At 38.7% G+C, this 18,289-nt stretch overlaps 1 protein-coding gene across 2 annotated transcripts in view; it reads left to right on the plus strand.

Annotated features, from left to right (window-relative positions):
* Positions 1-18,289, plus strand: part of LOC309498471 (uncharacterized protein) — a 180,273-nt gene that overhangs the window by 107,956 nt on the left and 54,028 nt on the right. Inside the window, exon 4 of one of the 2 annotated variants that reach the window (XM_082169237.1) lies at positions 213-1,015. The exons of the other annotated variant lie outside the window; for it this stretch is intronic. Coding sequence (XP_082025363.1) covers positions 213-222 — 10 coding nt within the window. The 3' untranslated portion in view covers positions 223-1,015. Of the gene's footprint in view, positions 1-212; positions 1,016-18,289 lie in introns of those variants that run through there. 2 annotated transcript variants of the gene reach the window in all.

The following is an 18,289-nucleotide window of genomic DNA, read 5'->3' on the forward strand; positions in this document are numbered from 1 at the left end:
TGTCTAGAGTTGCCTGTTGCGGCGTCTGAGTACATTCGTTTGAACAACTATATGTTAGGTTTTTTTTTTCTACATATAGTTGGTTCTTAAGGGGGAGGGTGTTACGTTCCACGTGCGTTTCGCTGGCGTGGGAATGATGTTTTCGCTCGCTGATGCACTACACGTGTGTTGTGCGTTCATTGAGTTTTCTTTCTGTTTGTGCCCGCCTCTAGGTCGCTGTGACTGGCTGACTCATCTGTCAGTTATCCTTAGGGCGGAGCACCAGAACCAATCAGAGGCAGTCCAGCTGGTTTAAGAGAGATGGCGGGTTCATTCACTTCTCTCTCTCCCTCTCTTGCGGCAGCAAGCTGTTATGCGGCGTGCTGAGTTTTTGTATACTCCTTGAGAGTTTTTGTCTGTTTAATCTAATCTACCTGGAGAAGTGTGCTATGTGCTTTAGTGACTATATTTATATTTAGTAACTTATTCGTAATACGTGTGTATCACTATATGAGAATATAACAAGAGTTTTCAGCTGCAAAGCTATTTTGGGAAGGAACATCAGGTCAGTATATCGCGATATACATTTTGCCCGTAGCTGCTTTTGTGTATATACACACCAGGTAAGAGGTGAGCGCCAACCCTTGTATTTTTATTATTAGTCAGGTTATTTAGGCGCCGGAAGCGCGAAGATTTCGGTTCGTTTTCTGCATTTTTCTTTGGTTAGGTTTAGGGATTAGTTAAGGATTGTTTTGTTATGTTTTGTTATTTCCTTTGGCGCCACTTAAGTTCTTTCCCATTTTCCTTTTTATTTTATTTATCATTGTACATAGCCCACAGACATATAATTGCTTTGACTGGATTCAGTGGCTACGGCTTGTTGTAAAATAAAACTCCAGTCAAATTTCTCTCTCAGAAGTTGTCTGTCATGTTTCCTTCCACCACATTCCACACACCAGTGGTGTTTTAATATCCTTAATGTTATGTATATTTCCTAGACACTTTAATATCGTAACAATACCGAACTTCACCGAATAAGAAAACATCATATTTGAAGTAAGTTTTCAAGGTTTAGCATCAGGGTGGTTTGTTCCGAATACATTAGGCCTAATACACGCATACAGTAGGCTACCTTGCCGTGTGTACGTTACAGTATACAAATGTTCTAGCTAATGTGAGGATAGGATATCAAAACGCAGGCAAAGAAGAGCAGAAATAAGTGATAGGCTATATCATAATGCGATCACTATAGGACTGTGAAGCTTTATGGGTGTAGTAGGGTGTTGATGGACTCGATCTACTGTGTTTTTATTGTCATTAAATCGGATCTAGATGTAGTCTTTGATACAAATGCGATTTTCTCAGCTTTTTGCTCATGTTGCTTTTTATGAAACTTGCCAACATTCAAGTGTTGATAAAAAAAGACGCACGAAGCTAGAATAAAACAGATTTTTTTTTTTTTTTTTTTAAAGCACAGGGTCTGTTCTTTCTTTTGGTATGTTCAGATATTCATACAACAAAATATTCTGGGGTGCAATGAAATTGTGAAAATGACCAAAAACACCCTTTTTTTATACTGGCGAGAAAGAGTTAAGATAAAAATGTTGGTAAATGGATGATGATTAGAATATGAATATGATTGGAATTTGGAATCATATTTTAAATGTGTCATATTTTTGAACAGGGTCAATTAAACATGAAAAGAAAGGGAGAGATAGGCTATCAGAGATCGTTTTAAATAAGCACAAACATAGTCCAGTCATTTTTATGAAAAAAGGTTGAACAAATTGCAACAGAAGCAAACTCAAATAATTTTGTATCCTCAATATGTCCTGAGTAAGGAAAAAAAGTCCAGAAGAATCCCATTAGGGGAAAGTTTCGAAAACTGTTTCTGGGGATTCACTTTTTATTTTACCTACCTTTTGTCTTCTGCATTCTCCTTACCATTGTCTCCTGTTCTTCCCTCAGACTCGTCCCCCAGACACAGTCCCACAGACCCAGCCCCAAACCCCATCTCTTAAAAATTAATAAAGGCTGGTTTCTAAAGTACTTCTTCCTGCCTCTATGTATTAATGCTCATGGGTAGCCGTAATGGGTTCCATTCAGACCTTAACATCAAGTATTTTACTGTTATGTCTCAACAAGATTCAACAAGACATTTTCACCTGGCAAGACCCAATGTTTAGATCTGTTGTGGTATTTATGCAAATTAGCACATACGTAATTAGATTGTGCACCGTTTGTCCATGTTAACAAACAATTTAAAAAAAACTTGTAATACATTTTTTGTTTGTCTTGATGTAAGTAATCAAACTCAGTCATTTTCATGGTGATATCTAAAGGTTAAATTTTTTACCCTATTCATGTGAAAGAAAGAATGAATAGGCTATATTTGGGTCTTTTTTGAAACTTTCCCCTAATGGGATTCTTCTGGGCTTTTTTTTTCCTTACGTAGTTCACCCAAAAATGAACACAAAAAAAATATTATAAATTAAATAATTATAATTAGAAAGATTAATTATAAATTATTATAAATAAAGAATTATGTTGTATTAAATCTTCCTAGGATAAGATTTTATATTAATGGGCAATAAAATTGTTTACATTTTTCAAGTACATGTCTGCTTGATGGCTGCTATATAAAAAATAAAAAAATAAAAAATGCAGCAGTTCATAACAGACACATGCTACGGTATCTTATCTCCTTGGTGCTTCAGCTTTGTTTTCTGCAAATATTTTGGATGTTCAACAACACTTATAGACACAAACAGAGTGACCCAATTCCTTCCATAAGCTTTTCCACTGTCTGTGTGTCTGTGTCTGTGTGTGTGTGTGTGTGTGTGTGTGTGTGTGTGTGTGTGTGTGTGTGTGTGTGTGTGTGTGTGTGTGTGTGTGTGTGTGTGTGTGTGTACTGTGTACCCCCGAAAGTGGCAGTGGCCACCCCCTGGCCACCCCATGTATAAAACTCTAGTTCCGCCACTGTGATGCTCCTTGATTTAAGCGCTGCTTTTGACACAGTCTGCCATGAAATAATGAACTCTAGGCTTTCTGATCTTGGCATCACTGGCTCTGCTCCTTCCTGGCTCATTTCCTGCATCAGCGACAGAAAGTATTACATCACTATACAAGGGTTTAGATCTGCCACTGCTTCACTTACAGAGGGTGTTCCCCAAGGTTCGGTTCTTGGCCCGCTATTGTTCATCATCTACATATATCCACTTGGTGACATCATACGCAGGCATGGACTTAAATTCCATTGCTACGCTGATAACATTCAAATCTATCTTAACACCAGTTCCGATAGGCCATTTTTGCCTGACTCACTCACTGCATGTATCAGGGACATCAAGCATTGGATGTCCCTGAATTTCCTCAAATTAAACGATAAGAAAACCGAGATATTAGTGATTGGTTCAACTGCCTCAGTCAAAAGGATGGACCAGTCTTTTGATATTGATGGAATTCACGTTAAGCCTTCGTCATCAATTTGTAACCTTAGTGTCTTATTCGATCCAACTCTATCTTTTGGCTCTCATATTTCTTCTCTTGTTAAAAACTCTTTTTTCCATCTTCGTAATATTGCTCGTCTACGATCTTCTCTCACTTTAGCCGATGCTGAAACATTAATTCATACATTAATCACATCACGCCTGGACTATTGTAATGCTTATTTCTTGGTCTTCCCAAAAAACTTATTTCAAGATTACAGTATGTTCAAAACTCTGCAGCAAGAGTTCTCACCTCCACTAGGCGTTCTGCTCACATTACTCCTCTGTTTCATGACCTTCACTGGCTACCTGTGGCATCACGTATCCACTTTAAGGTATTGCTCTTAACGTTCAAAGCATTAAATGGTCTTGCTCCCAAATACCTGTCTGACCTACTCTACCCTTATCACCCTGCCCGGTCGCTTAGATCAGCTGAACTTGGTTTATTGTCCATCCCTCGTTTCCGGCTGTCTACTGTAGGTGGAAGGTCATTTGGTGTTAATGCTCCTCAATTGTGGAATTCGCTACCTCTTACACTACATAATACCTCATCTGTGGCTACTTTCAAGACCCAGTTAAAAACATATCTATATAACATGCATTTTGGATAATGTGACTATCTGTATCCTATGTGACTGTAATGTATTTGTGGGTGTTTAAATGTATTGTAATGTACAATGTAAAGCGACCTTGAGCTATGGAAAGGCGCTATATAAATAAAACTTCTTCTTCTTCTTCTTCTTCTAAGCTGCGAGAGGTGGAGGAGGTAATCAAGAAGGCAAGGTCAGCATCAGCACCAGGGCCGAATAGACACTGTAGAAGCTAATGAAAACAGCTTGGAGGAAGCAGCAAGTTCCAGCAGAGTGGCAGCAAGCCGTCTGTGTATTCATCCCAAAGGAGCAGAAATCCCAGATCATCGGCCAGTTCAGAAGCATTACCTTGTTGAATGTAGAGGGAAAGATTTTCTTCTCCGCTCTGGCAAAGAGAATTACCAACTTTCTCATGGAAAATGGGTACATAGATACAGGCTGCCAAAAGGCAGGAATCCCCGGCTTTCCAGGGTGCATTGAGCACTCTTCTCTGATATGGTATCAGATCCAGCATGCAAAGAGAGAGAAGAGTGATGTGCATGTGGTTTGGTTGGACCTGGCTAACGTATATGGCTTGGTTCCACACAGGTTGATTGACTTCGCCTTGGAGTTCTTCTATGTCCCGGGTTGTGTAAAGAACATCATCGTCAGATACTTCAGCAGCCTGCATATGTTTCACGCTAGAGGGCTACATGACGGGATGGCAGTAGTTAGAACGTGGAATTGCGATGGGATGCGCCATCTCACCCCTCCCGTTTGTGATGGCTTTTGCAGAATAAGCAGGTGGTTGGAGGTATCAAATTACCATCGGACGTGAGGCTGCCACCCCTGAGGAGCTATATGGACAATGTGACAAGCAAAACGGCTCTGTAAGCCCGTCTATTGGTCCAAAGAGGGTTTCCAATAATACAGGGAAGGTTTCTCTGTGTATTACTTGCCTTTTCCCTTTTTGCAACACAACAAGATTAAATGCAATATATTTCCTCACATGTATGTACTCGTTATTTCATCTGACTCCATATATGAAAAAGATTTGAATGATGTTTGGACATCATTAAAAGTGAACGGATATTTGATTATTCTTTTATCAACTCTGATTATATTCTACCCGCTTAGATCTGGAAACTATATCACTCTGAGGTCCTTCTTTCTCGCAAGGTCTCACGACACAATCTCGTCAGTTCCAGTCATCAAAAGGTAATTTGGCTAAATATCTGGGATTTGCCGTATTCACACATACACAATCAAACATACTTGAATAGCCCCCTTGGAATGCCCCTTCTTGAATTTAATTCAAACGTTTACTTCAGTAGAGGTTTTGACCACCATTGAAAGATGTTAGTCAATCAACTTCACTTCTCTGAAAATGGCTTCTGGTCAAGCCCATGCTTGCTCACGTACACTTATCTAACATTAAATTAAAACAGAAGTAATTAGACGCACCTGATTCTAGGTTGATCACAACAGCGTTTGCTGATTCTAGACGGAAAATATCTCGTCTCTGCATTCAAGTACACTTGAAATTTGATACAAGAAAATTAGCCGTCGCTAATCTGACGCAAAACTTGTGGAAAAATAAAAATCCAATAATCAGGGAAAAACAGTCTCAGAGTCAGTCAGAATAAAATCAAACGTTTACAATTTATTGACCAGGTTATGAAGCAATAATTCAAAAATCCAATTCATAAGAACAAAATCATCAGTTAAGCATATCATAATAACAATTCAGAAATCGAGGAATTTATAGAAATTATTACCTATCAACAAAATTACACACAGCGTTTGTGTGGGAAGTCAACCTACAGACTCCCAGAACTTTTCTGCTCTTTTCCTTTTATACCCAGATAATTCAATATTCATACCAAATGGTGGCTTCTGTCATTATAATCAGATTTTGGTCCCCTATTGGGGGGTTCACAGCTGTGGGATCAGAATTTGTACTTGAATGGATTGTGGTTTTACATACAGGAGGTAGTCTGAATGGAGGTTCTGGGTGAGGCAACACTTTTAAGGGACACATCACTTTTCTCATATTTTATAACTTCTTTTAGCTTTCCAATGTGGTTGGGAGAATGAGACCATTTTACCAGAAGCACTGAGACACTTAAAATGATATCTAACATTCATAGTTTCTTCATGTACATACTTAACATTGCATAGGTTCTCAGATGAGGAGGAGGAGGGTGATGAAGGGAGAGATGGTTGGGGTGAGGTTTGAGCTGCACTGTATGCTGCATCTCGAATGTTCCTGTTACATATGCAAGCGACAGTTCAAGTGTTAATTCTCAGGAGAGCCTTTTGTTTCATTGAGGGGTTGATCAGACATACTGGCACCTGTAACTGTAACAGCTCCTTGTACAACCAGTCTCCTCAGGCACTTTGATGAGCTTCTTACATGGGTGAGGATGAAGGTCAAGAAGCCTGTCAATAAGGAAAGGCATAGTGCAAGCCCAGGATAGCTTTGTCGCAGGAGGGGAGCCCATTCCACAGCTGGACCAAAAACCACTGCAAAGCCTGGGAAGGCAGTATATGGCAGACTTGTCAGACAGGCAGATGGGAAGGATAACCAAACATCAACTTGCAGAAGGTCTGGCAAAGATTGAGCAGAGTCAACTGCCTGGGAAGCACATGGTGTTGTGTTATCAGCACATCCTCCATCAATGTATCCTGTGGCCCTTAAAGGTCTGCGAAATTGCTTCATCAGATGTCAGCAGAACAGATAGCCTAGCCAACAACTACATCCGCAAGTGGCTGGGCTTGCCCCAATGCTTTTTAAACGCAGGTCTTTTTAGTCGGAGCATGCTGGAGCTCCCCATCAAATCCATCAGCCTAGGATATAAGCAGGAAAAGGCTTGCCTTGTGATGGAACTAAGGAGCTCAGCAGACCCGCTCATAAGGAGTGTGAATGTCCCCATCCGCACAGGCCGCAAATGGAAGGTGCAGGCAGAGGTGGATCACGCCATCGCCAGCGTGTGCAAAGTTTCATGAATTTTCGAGCACGTTTAGGCCCTCCAAAAAGCTATTCCCTTTGGAGAATAATAATAATAAACGGAGCAGAAACAATAGGGTTCTCTGTAGAGTTCTCTAGAGTTTAATGTAGCTGTAGTTTAGTGGGGAAATTCATGACACCAAGCAAAAAGTATCTGTAGTGTCACATTTTGACCAACAAATGTCACTGTGGTTTAACCTTGAAGATGTATGTGTACTAGTAACACTAGAATAGTCAGCCTGTTATTGTTGTAATGGCAGAGAGTACATGCTATAAGAAGATTATAGGCCTTTCAATATTTTCATTATCCCCTTAATACTTGTTTCCTCATTTGTTATGTGGTAATTGCCCAGATTTACCATTGCCTTCTTCCCTTTTCATTTTCAGACTCCCTCGTTCAAGATGTCCAAGACCTCTTGGGAAGTGGTGCTGAACAACCTCTCCCATCACACTGGAGGAACAGGTAAACTTCGTCTCTGGAGAATTGGACAGTAATGAGCCCCTTCATGGTGAACAATATGTTGTCATCTGAGAAGCCCAAGGAGGGGGTTTGCCATCATTGTGGACACAAGGCTGCAGTAGTTGTGTGTAGGGAGCATCCATGGTGGAGGGGTTCTTCAAACACCTGCCGCCATCCACTTTTGTTCAGCTGCATGAGGGAGGGAAATTCTCCTATCATGAAAAGAGTATTCTCAGGTTATATAGGCTGTTTTACATTTGACACAAACCTTGTTTACTCCAACAAACATGCTGGATGAAGTTTTGTTTGATAGAAACAACACCCTCACTGTTGAGTTTTTGGTTTAATTTACTCTAATATGTAAGGCAAGGCAAGTTTATTTATATAGCACATTTCATACACAATGGCAATTCAAAGTGCTTTACATAGAATAAATTAAAATAATAAAAAGAATTAAGAATAATTAAAACAGTTTAGAAAAATAAAATACAGTACAAACAGTCGGACGAACAGTGGCACAGTGCTCATTCAGTAAATGCATAGCTAAACAAATGTGTTTTGAGTCTGGATTTGAAAGTCTGGATTTTTTAATGTAAACTAATTCTGATTTTTTTTTTTGTTACCAATCGTTTCCTCCCTGCTGCAACTGCTCCCCTGGGCAAACAAGCTTTTCCAAGGGAAAGTCATTTTAATTGGAATGAATGGTAATGGTAATGTTTTTTTGTTTGTTTTTGTTTTTGTTTTTTTATATTGTGTTTTTTGTTTCTTGTGATCAATAGAGAATTGTTTGTTTTTCTGAAATTTCAGGAAGATACAACCTCTTCCTTCCATCAGTAAACTGCTCCTGTGGGAAAAGCTTGCCAGTGACCATAAGTGATTTGGTTGAAAGTGGTTATTGGCCAGCAACTGTCAATTTTGAGACCTTGTACATTGTGGACTTGTTCACCACGTATGAGGATCTAAAAATCACTGCCCCAGGGATGTCGAATTTGAGGTTGACAAGCTGTCTCAGGTCCAGCATGTTCAGTGCCCAGCATGCACACCCTCCATTTTGGCAGTTGCAGTGGATGGTAACTGCAAATTATATCGTTTCAAAAGCCAACCAGGGTGTGTAACATTAATGTTCAATGAAATGCTAGTGAGCCACAAATGACTTTTATACAGTAAATTTAACCCACATCTATATATTTCTTTCAAGTCCTGATGGGTTCTTTTTGGCCAATGATGCTGAGGTGTCCTAGCCTGGCTGCGCCCTCCTACGCACTTCCGCTCAATTTCATTTTCCTTCAGTACTACGTCTGGGACTGCTGTATATTCTTAGGTTTCCAGAAACCAATTTTTTGTAGGACCAATCAGCGAACAGAGGGAGTGGCTGAGAACGATGACGTTGATGTAGTGCGTCAGTTTGCGTTGGAGTTCAGTAATGGCAGCGGAGAAAGACGTGAGAAAAGCTATTCGGTCCGTTGTTGCAAAACTGCCGAATATATAGAAGTTAAAGCCGGAGCAAGAACAATGTTTTCTACGTTTTTTTGGTGGCCATGATGTTGTGACCCTCCTCCCCACGGGGTTCGGGAAAAGTTTGATTTTCCAGCTCACTCCGCTAATGAGTTAGCTAAGGCGAACGATAGGGATGCAAAGCCGATAGTTGTTGTCGTCTCCCCTCTTGTTGCACAAGTGAAGGAGGCAGAAAAGTTAGGAGTTCGTGCTGGGCAGCTCGGCGTGCACGATGACCTTGACATTTTGGACGGTGATCACTGTACAGCATTTGCGGCAGATCCAAAACGACCGCAGCGGCATAGATATGTAAACTAGATGTCGCCTTAAAGACATTCGTTCCAATTAACTGCCGTAGACAAGGCGACTTCTAGTGTATATATCTATGCACCAGTCTGCGTACACGTCACACACCACGATGCGCGCGTGCCCTCAGAGAGGTAAAAACGATATAAATAGGCTACTGTTCGTTTTCTCACACAAACCGCTCGTTTCGTGTCTTAGGCCATCAATGTGTACTAACATTGGACTCTGTGCATGCTCTTTGAGACAGTGACCACAGACCTGCATTAAATGACTGAGTGTCAAATATACATTTAGAATTTACAATTGTTCCTTGAACTCTTAAATTCGATGAACAAAACCTGCAGCTCTCGTTGACAGACATCTTATTCTAAACATAATCCTCTGATCATTCGGACTTGTTGTTTCCGGCCGGTTTCGGCGCATGACATACGTCACAACCACACGTTAGCGATTGGCTATGGCAGATCCTGAGTGACTCTGGGCAGATCCAATAGTTTTGAACTTTAACAGCGAACCCGCCTACAAGGAAGTAAACGTTTCTCAATGGAGGAAGCCAGACTCTCTGTACAAATGAAATGTACGAGAGTCTGGTAGAACCAGGCTAGAGGTGTCCTCCTTTGTTGATTACATCCATGGAACAACTGGACATGTAAGCTAAATTTATATTTCTTCATGTGTAACACCACAATTTAAATTTTTTATGAATGCTTGCCAGTTTTTTCCCCCCCTAAATTTAAACATTATTTGGTTTATATTTAATGCCAATAGAGTGGCATTACTGTATCAAATGCCATAATACCATGATTTACAGCAATGTTTTTTTAAATGTAACTGTGAAAATGTCTGTATTTGCCCTCATCTGTTTAAGAATCCAAGGAAAGGGAGATGTGGTGCGGTAATAATTCCAATATTTCTGCAAAGTGCAGGAATGTCCTGACCTACCAATTTTGTCCTCCATTTAAAAAAAATGATTGTTTAAAATAGATTCCGAAAAAAAATTCCCTAGTTTTTGCACAATTTTTCAAATGATAATGAAACTTGTGATGCGAAAATTATCACACAACATCTGTCACAATAATCATAACACATACATGCATATTGTGAAGTCTTATTTTGTATGGTGCTTTTGTGTAGTCATCGTGTGAATGCACACTCATTTTGTATTTCTCATTGTATGTGGGAATAAGCGAAGGCATCAACTAAGAAGAAAGACTGCTGTTGAGAAGAAAGCCTTGGAAGTTGCCATCAATGACCACAATGCTACTGTGGGGGAAGTTGAAAAACTGCCTCCTCCCAATGAACCCCTGGCTGTGGACAACTACTCCTGGCCATGGGAATGTAAGTACTTCCTCTGAGATGCACTGAATACAAATTGTTTGATGCACTCATCTTGATGTAAATATGGAATCTGATGTAAAAAATGTTAAGACATTGGACAATATGCAAAAAAAAAAAAAAAAAAGAATGCAGTAATTTGTAAATGGATGTGATCAAACCCCTTCGCGAAGTGCTGGGGTTCTATCTCATCCTGTCAGGGCTTATTTATTAGGGCTGAAACGATTCATCGAGTTACTCGATTTACTCGATTACAAAAATTCCTCGTGGCAAAAACTCTGCCTCGAAGCCTCGTTAAATTCCTATGACGCGCACTATACGCGCAGGGATCTGATTGTTTCACACGGACCGTTGTATGTTCAGGAAGCACACCATAGCGCGTGATACATTTTGAATTTAGTTGGCGCGATGGCGGACAGTAAAGATGTCCATAAACGGCAGAGAATGTCTAAAGTTTGGGATCGCTTTCTTTCAGCGTCGCTGAAACAAGGTAACGATTCTGTCCCCCGCATTTTTTTTTTTTTTTTTTTTTTGACCCAGCGCCAATATTTCCGCCCGTGCCTAAGCCTATACATTGATGTTCGCTGATTTTAATCCCATACTATATTTGTAGGGATGTCGTGATGCGGTTTGACTAGATATGATGTTTAGCTTTGATGTTTTTAAGTAGTAAACGTATTCACGTTCAATTGCAAGAGAGTATAGCCTAAAAAAAGAACCCCTTCACACACACACACACACACACACACACACACACGCACCCTCGTCTCTCTCACGCGCCAGTCAGACCAATTGCGGCAATGCATCACATATGCTTAAACTTTTATGTAGCCACGCAACAATAATTTCAGCATGCATTCACTGTATACACCGGGACGTGATGGAGGAAAAAATATTGTATTGCAGTCTTTGCGAGACCTTGTTTGTAGGCTACGTCACGTCTGCCAAATAGTTACAGACAACAACAAAAAAATTTAACTCCCCAGCCTGCTTCTCCAAATCCACTCGTACTTTTGGGGAAGACATAATCGGCTACCAAAGTAATTGAGCATAGAACATGTTCAATTAACAAAAAAATATAATACTACAAGACGTGCTAATATACTTCAACTAGCCTAAGTGAAAAACAAAATGCTGTTCTTTTTCTATTTAACAAAATGCATATTTGCAATAAAACATTCCCCTTTTCAAAGCTACACTTATTTTTTTTTATAAATTGTATACATTGTGTACCTGTTTGGCTTGATATTTTATATTAATTTCATTTATTTTTGTTCTCCGGTGGGTAATTTGCAGAAGGTGCAATCCTTTTTTTGTAATGTTGAAGACAAAACTAAGGCCAAATGGCCTTTACTATTTAAGTTTGTATTCATAGTTTTACATGTTATACATGTTTTACAGTATAAAGTTGACTTAACTGTATTGTTATATAATTGTTGGCACTGGCACTTATAAAAACTCTAAATGGGTAAAAATTACAATAAATAGGCTTAGTTTTGGAGCCAAATGTTGGAGTTGGAATAAATACCTCTTTTTTTTGTTTTTTGAGAAATAAAAGCCAAATGCTTGATCATTTTACAGCCACATCATTTTCGTTATGCATTATTTGTTTTGGTTGTTTAAAAACACACAACATTTTTTTATCCGATTACTCGATTAATCGATCGATTAAGTGCTAGATTAATCGATTACAAAAAGAATCGATAGCTGCAGCCCTAGTAGTAGTACAGCTTGCAGAATATCTTCCGTCCCAATATTTTTATAGGAGGATGTAAGATAACACTTTGATGTAATGTATTGCAGGTCATAGTGATATTGAGTGAAAAAAAAGAAAAGTTTTTGACAAGGTAATGCTGCTGGCTAGATTGAAAGAAGAAGTAGTTATTGTGGTTCGCGAAGTCAAGCAGCACATGGAGTACATGAGGAGTGTTGTTGGACTGATTGAAGTCTTTTTCTTCAATTTACTTCTCTAGTAACCATTGGCTCATTTCTTTTTTCTTATATTTTAATGTCACATTCTCAGGCAGTGCAGAGGGCTTAATGGAGAAAGGACGTGAGGGACTACTCTGTGTGCTGAAGAGAAGATTGTGTGAAGTTGAAGCACAACTGGCTACAGCACGCACAACATACAAAAAAGTATTCTTGGACTGCAGTATGTCGTGATTGTCTGCTATATTTACTTCTTATTTGTTAAATCCAGGCAATTGGTTCATGAAACATTGATTAAAATTAAGATATAATTAATACAAAACGAAATTCAATTTAAAGAAAGGCAGCTGTTCTGTTTGAGGTCTCTGTGAAAGTTTTAAAGCAGTCTTTTAGTGCCGCTTTCAGAGCGCTCACGTCCGTAACCGTAAACTGACACATTGTTTTTTCCCTCATAAATGCGAACACGAAAAATTTAATAAAATAATTATTATAATGTTTTTTTGTTGGGTCAGACAATGATTACCAAATTTCTCTCTCATATTGCTCCTCATAACCACTGAAAACGGTCAACGGAAGTTAAAAGTGGTGGGTACAAAATGTATCCCACCATCCCCACCGGAATCGACGCCTATGCTAGTACAATATATTTGCTTCTGACAAGTTTCTGTAATAAATCTGTAAATCAATCACAAAACTTGTTGACGTGTTGGCGAATAAAATTTGAAATTGTCAATTTAAATAAAGCAGAAACGTGTATAAAACCCGCTTCAGTTACAGTTATCTGAACTGTGCTCTTTTGCATACTTCTAATTTTCTCATGCACTTTGTCTTGTATTTCTGCAATACATTAATTGATCTGGCCATATATGTGACCAGACTAACGTAATTTCTCTGTCATTTCTCTGTCTTTTTATCTCTTTAAAATATTGCTACTTTTAGAAAAAAATGACATAATTATGAATCAAATTATTATGAACAAAACAATGAAACTGTGTCAAAATTCGACAACACAAAGAATTATCAAAAGGCGAAATAATGCACATCTCAGGTTAAATTAATTATATAAAAAACAGGGAACATTTTGTAACAGCAAAACTGAACAAAATGCGTAATTAAAATAATTGTATTATGTTTTACCAAATATTTAATACCACTTCCCCATAAAGTTGTGATTTATTTTTAAAACAACATCTGTCAAACTGTCAATCAGATACCTCTTATCTGGTCTTATCTTATCTGGTTTTATTTTATTTTAGAAGTCATAACTGTTGATCACCCTTTATATGGATTTTGTGAATATGAACATTTAAAAGATTTACAAACTGTCGGCAAGACCTCAAGCCAACCCCGGACATTCTGAGACTAACGTGGAAAAATCTTTATGCTTAATGCATTAAGACAGTTGAATTAAAATATTTATTAATAATGTAATGGCAAATCAGATGCGCCCAAAATATAAATGCAACGCGTTGTGCTGCAACATTACCTCACAAGAAATATCTGGCCAAGAACAATCACACAAGAAATATCTGCCCAAAAACAATCACACATGAAATATCTGCACGAATTAAGAATCTGGGTAAGTCACATTATTTAAGCCTTTCATTATGTTAGGATGATTTTGTGTATAAAATAAAACAAAATACTGCTGTGTTTTTACAGGCAGAGTCACGTGTATTATGCTCACACTAAATTCTCTGTTGCACTTAAATGCAAATTGCATGCACAATCATCTTAATAATTGTACAAAAAAGTTATGCGCTGGCAAGAACGTCACTTTGCTGTTTTAATAAAAGCAATGTTAAATATTCTGCATGCACTCATCTCCTGGAAACCACAGCAATGACAAAGCATATACAGTATAAACATTTTTAAAGGTTGTCCAATACCCCTTCTTGTCTTAAAGGGGGGGTGAAACACTCATTTTCAGTCAATCTCATGTTAATCTTGAGTACCTATAGAGTAGTTTTGCATCCTTCAAATCTTCAAGAAGTCTTTAGTTTTATTATATTTATAAAAGAAAGATAGGCTGTACCGAGTCTTTCCGGAAAAAAACCGAGCGGCTGGAGGCGTGCCGTGTGAGCGGAGCTAAAGCTGTGCTTATGCGCCGAGCTAACAACACACAGAGACATTTGAAGCAGTTTTACTCACCGCCTGCGGTTCCAACGCACGACCGCGAACCTTTATCATTGTGACTGCTCGATCCTTAAGCATTAGACGATCTGCAAATCCGTCGATCTGGGCTTTGTTTATAAAACAATCATCGTCGAAATGCAGGGAACAAACAGTCTTGCACAACTCCGTTGATGCTCTGGAAAAACAAACTCCATCCACTGGTCCCTTAACGCTGGGTTCTTTAGGAATCTGTGCAGGGTTGTCTTGCCCTGGCAACCAAAAACACACTTCTTTGGTGACACTGACTTCCCTAAAGCCGAGCACAGCGCTTTGATGGGCGAACTGCTTTGGCTATCTTCTCTCTCTGGTCTATGGATGCGCACGCGCCCGCGCCTTTCCGGGAGTAGTGCCCTTAGGACCCATATAAGGAAATTCCGCCCCATCTGACGTCACACATTCCCATACTCGAAAAAAAAACTTTCCGAAACTTGTGACAAACCGGAAGGAGAATTTTTGGCACAGAAATACTCCTTCAAACGTACAATTTAATTTTTGAAACTTTGTCCATGTTTAGCATTGGAATCCAACTCTTTAACAGTGTAAAAAAACTCAGTATGCATGAAATAGCATTTCACCCCCCCTTTAAGACAACTTTGATGAACCTTTTGGATTTACAAATATTTTCAAATGTCTGTATAATACAGTACTGTAAATATTTGTGTCTATTACTATTTATATTTTATATTTTATTGTGGATGTTTTCTCACAATCATGACGTAATGTGAAGTAAAAATAAAAAATCTAATGTAAAGTTTTTTATGCGCCACCTGGTGGATATTCTGTGAAGCGAAACACATTGAGGGAATTTTTAAGTACGCCCCCCCCAAAAGCACTTGCAGAATTCTGCGAGACTCTGTGAGACAAATTGCCGAATGCCGCGGGAGAAAACGCGTGTTTTTAAAGGCCACATCTGTATCGATATTTTTTCCGTGGCTGGATAATTTCATACGTCTATTATTAATGGCCCGCAGTATATCGCACTCCCACCACTCACTCATACTGCAAATCCCACAATGCACAGCAACAGCTGGCACACAGGTCATAAAAACGAATTGGCAGCTCAAGGGCAGAAATGTATAGTTATTCAAATGCAAAATAAACTATATCGATATTAACAATATCTCGTGCTGTATCGTGTTTGAAAATATGAAACACACATGAAGTGTTAATGTCTGACACTACTGATAATGCTGAAGTAGGCCAAATTACAAACATTTGTAATGTAACACTTAAATAATGCAGTTCCTTTGTCACTTTGGTTAGTAAATGTTGATTGTTTTATATTCTAGTTTTAAGATGCCATGAGGGTCAACAACAACAACCTGCGTGAGCTGCAAAGCAGATATTGGTGTGGCCACCAAGACCTGCAAATATTGCCAGTCAGTACAGCCGAGAAAGCAAAGACTGGCGAAAAAACGTCAGAAATTTGAGACCAGAAAGGAGACGTGGTTGAAAAACAAAAACAGAAACCAAACCACCTCTCATGTTATTGATGAGGCATCTGTCTTGGTATGTGTTTAACGTCTGTAGTTATTATTTACATAATTACAGCCCACATTTCAGACATTTATAATTGCTTATATTTCTGTATATAATATATAATATATATCTTTATTTTCAGGTCAAAAAGTTTAACACATTGGGGTACAAGGTCATAGTCTTCATTGGAAAGAAAACGAAGAAGCAGAAAACCTCCAGCTAAAATGGCAGCTGTCAGACCATTCTGAAAAATGCCTTGAAAGGATGAAGGCTCTCTATGAGCTGTTAATTAATGGTAAGTGTGTGCGATTATTTAAAATTTTACTCCACAGTCAGCATAAAAATAAATGTGGCACAGACACAGCAATTACAGTTGGGAATTTTCTTGATACCGCTGTCACAGAGCAAAGTACAGTGGACCAATAATAGCTATTCACCTGTTGCTTCATCAAATTTGGTCTTTGCTTTATCCAATAGAGACAAGATTCACGCTACCTCTGTGATTAATGAGCTCAATACTACATTAACATGTTGAGGTTGTTGCTGATGTGTTAATGCTGATGTGTTAACTCACTTTTTATCCAACATAAATGTTCCTTAATTTATCAACAGTACAAATAAAATATATAACTTTGTTTATAGATTTGTTTTACCTTCCTTACAGATCATTTATCTAATGTAAGCAGTGTTGACAACAGTGAATTCTCTTACATAAAAGCACACATTCATCACTCAGATGTCTATTTCATGTTGTGATGTGCTCTTCTGCAATACTTTTAGAAGATTTTCCTGTCAGATGTAAATAGACATTTAAAATGAGCGTCTTTAAGATCTATATGGTTTATGTAAATCCACTTTGGAGACGTAAACGTGTGCTTACTGGAGCTCTCCAGATAGCTATACATAATAAAACTTATTTTTACAGCAAAATCACAACTATACTATATGGTCTAACGTCTTTACACCTTCAACAATTCAACAGTTCACTCTACAGTAGTTCAACACATGCGATTTTAACACAAGGAACCGTGTTTACTCACATTTGAAAGCACCCGCGTCGCTGATCACTGCGATGTTTGATAATGACGTATCCTCTCGCGTGGCCTCCTGGGATAGAAGAGTATCCATCGGTTGAGCACTCGAAAATGGGGGCGGAAGCAGTAGATCATCCGGGTACTTCTCGCCTACTCTTTTGTGAATACTGATGTTTCGAACATACTACTCCTTTCACGTACTGTTTTCTCCTACTATATAGTAGGTAAGTAGGCATATTCGAACGCACATCCGAATCTGTAACCTCTGTTGGTAAGAGTATTGTCCATGTTTATATCTTGTTCTATGTTAATGTTTTTTTAGTTTGTAAGAACTGATTTTCCTGCTATAAACAAAACGCACCCTGCAATAAAGCCATAAAATGCACCCTGGACAGCAGATAGCAAAGACAGAGCACAGAACCTTGTCCTGCCCAAACTTATCTCCTTGTCCCCTTGTTTGACTTCAACTCATCCCCCCTCTCCTTCCTCAAGGCACTGAAAGTTCATTAAGAATGTCTATATAACACATATGGTGTATCTTGTGAATATGTTGTTTTTCCTTTTCATGTTTGGTGTCATTTTAGGGGTCACAGTTCGATTGGTGAAATGGTCTTAATTTCATTGCAGTCATTGGTTTAATGAGAAAGATTGAGAACTAGGAGAATCTTGCTTCTCCTCTCTGGCTGATATCTGTTTACAATATCTCAAGAAACCAGGTGCTACCCCCATGAGGTACATTGATTGGCCCAAACAACTCTAAACAACATTTGTATAACCCCTGTTGTTCTGGTCTGGTATTTAAGGTGAGGGGACAGAGCAATCTTTGGGACTCTTTACCAGGATCATCCCCCATAGTGATGTTTCAGTTCTTTTCGGTTGGAAAGCCCTGAAACACTACTGTGTCTTTGTCAGGAAAACATTACTTACTTTTAGAGTCATGTTTGAGTAAATGATGTCATATATTTTCTGAATTGGCTTTTAATAATTTACTTCTGTAATTGGCATGATACATTTTTACCTGACAAATAAAT

The sequence above is a fragment of the Leuciscus leuciscus genome (assembly GCF_965113295.1).
Source record: "Leuciscus leuciscus genome assembly, chromosome: 1".
NCBI lineage: Eukaryota > Metazoa > Chordata > Actinopteri > Cypriniformes > Leuciscidae > Leuciscus > Leuciscus leuciscus.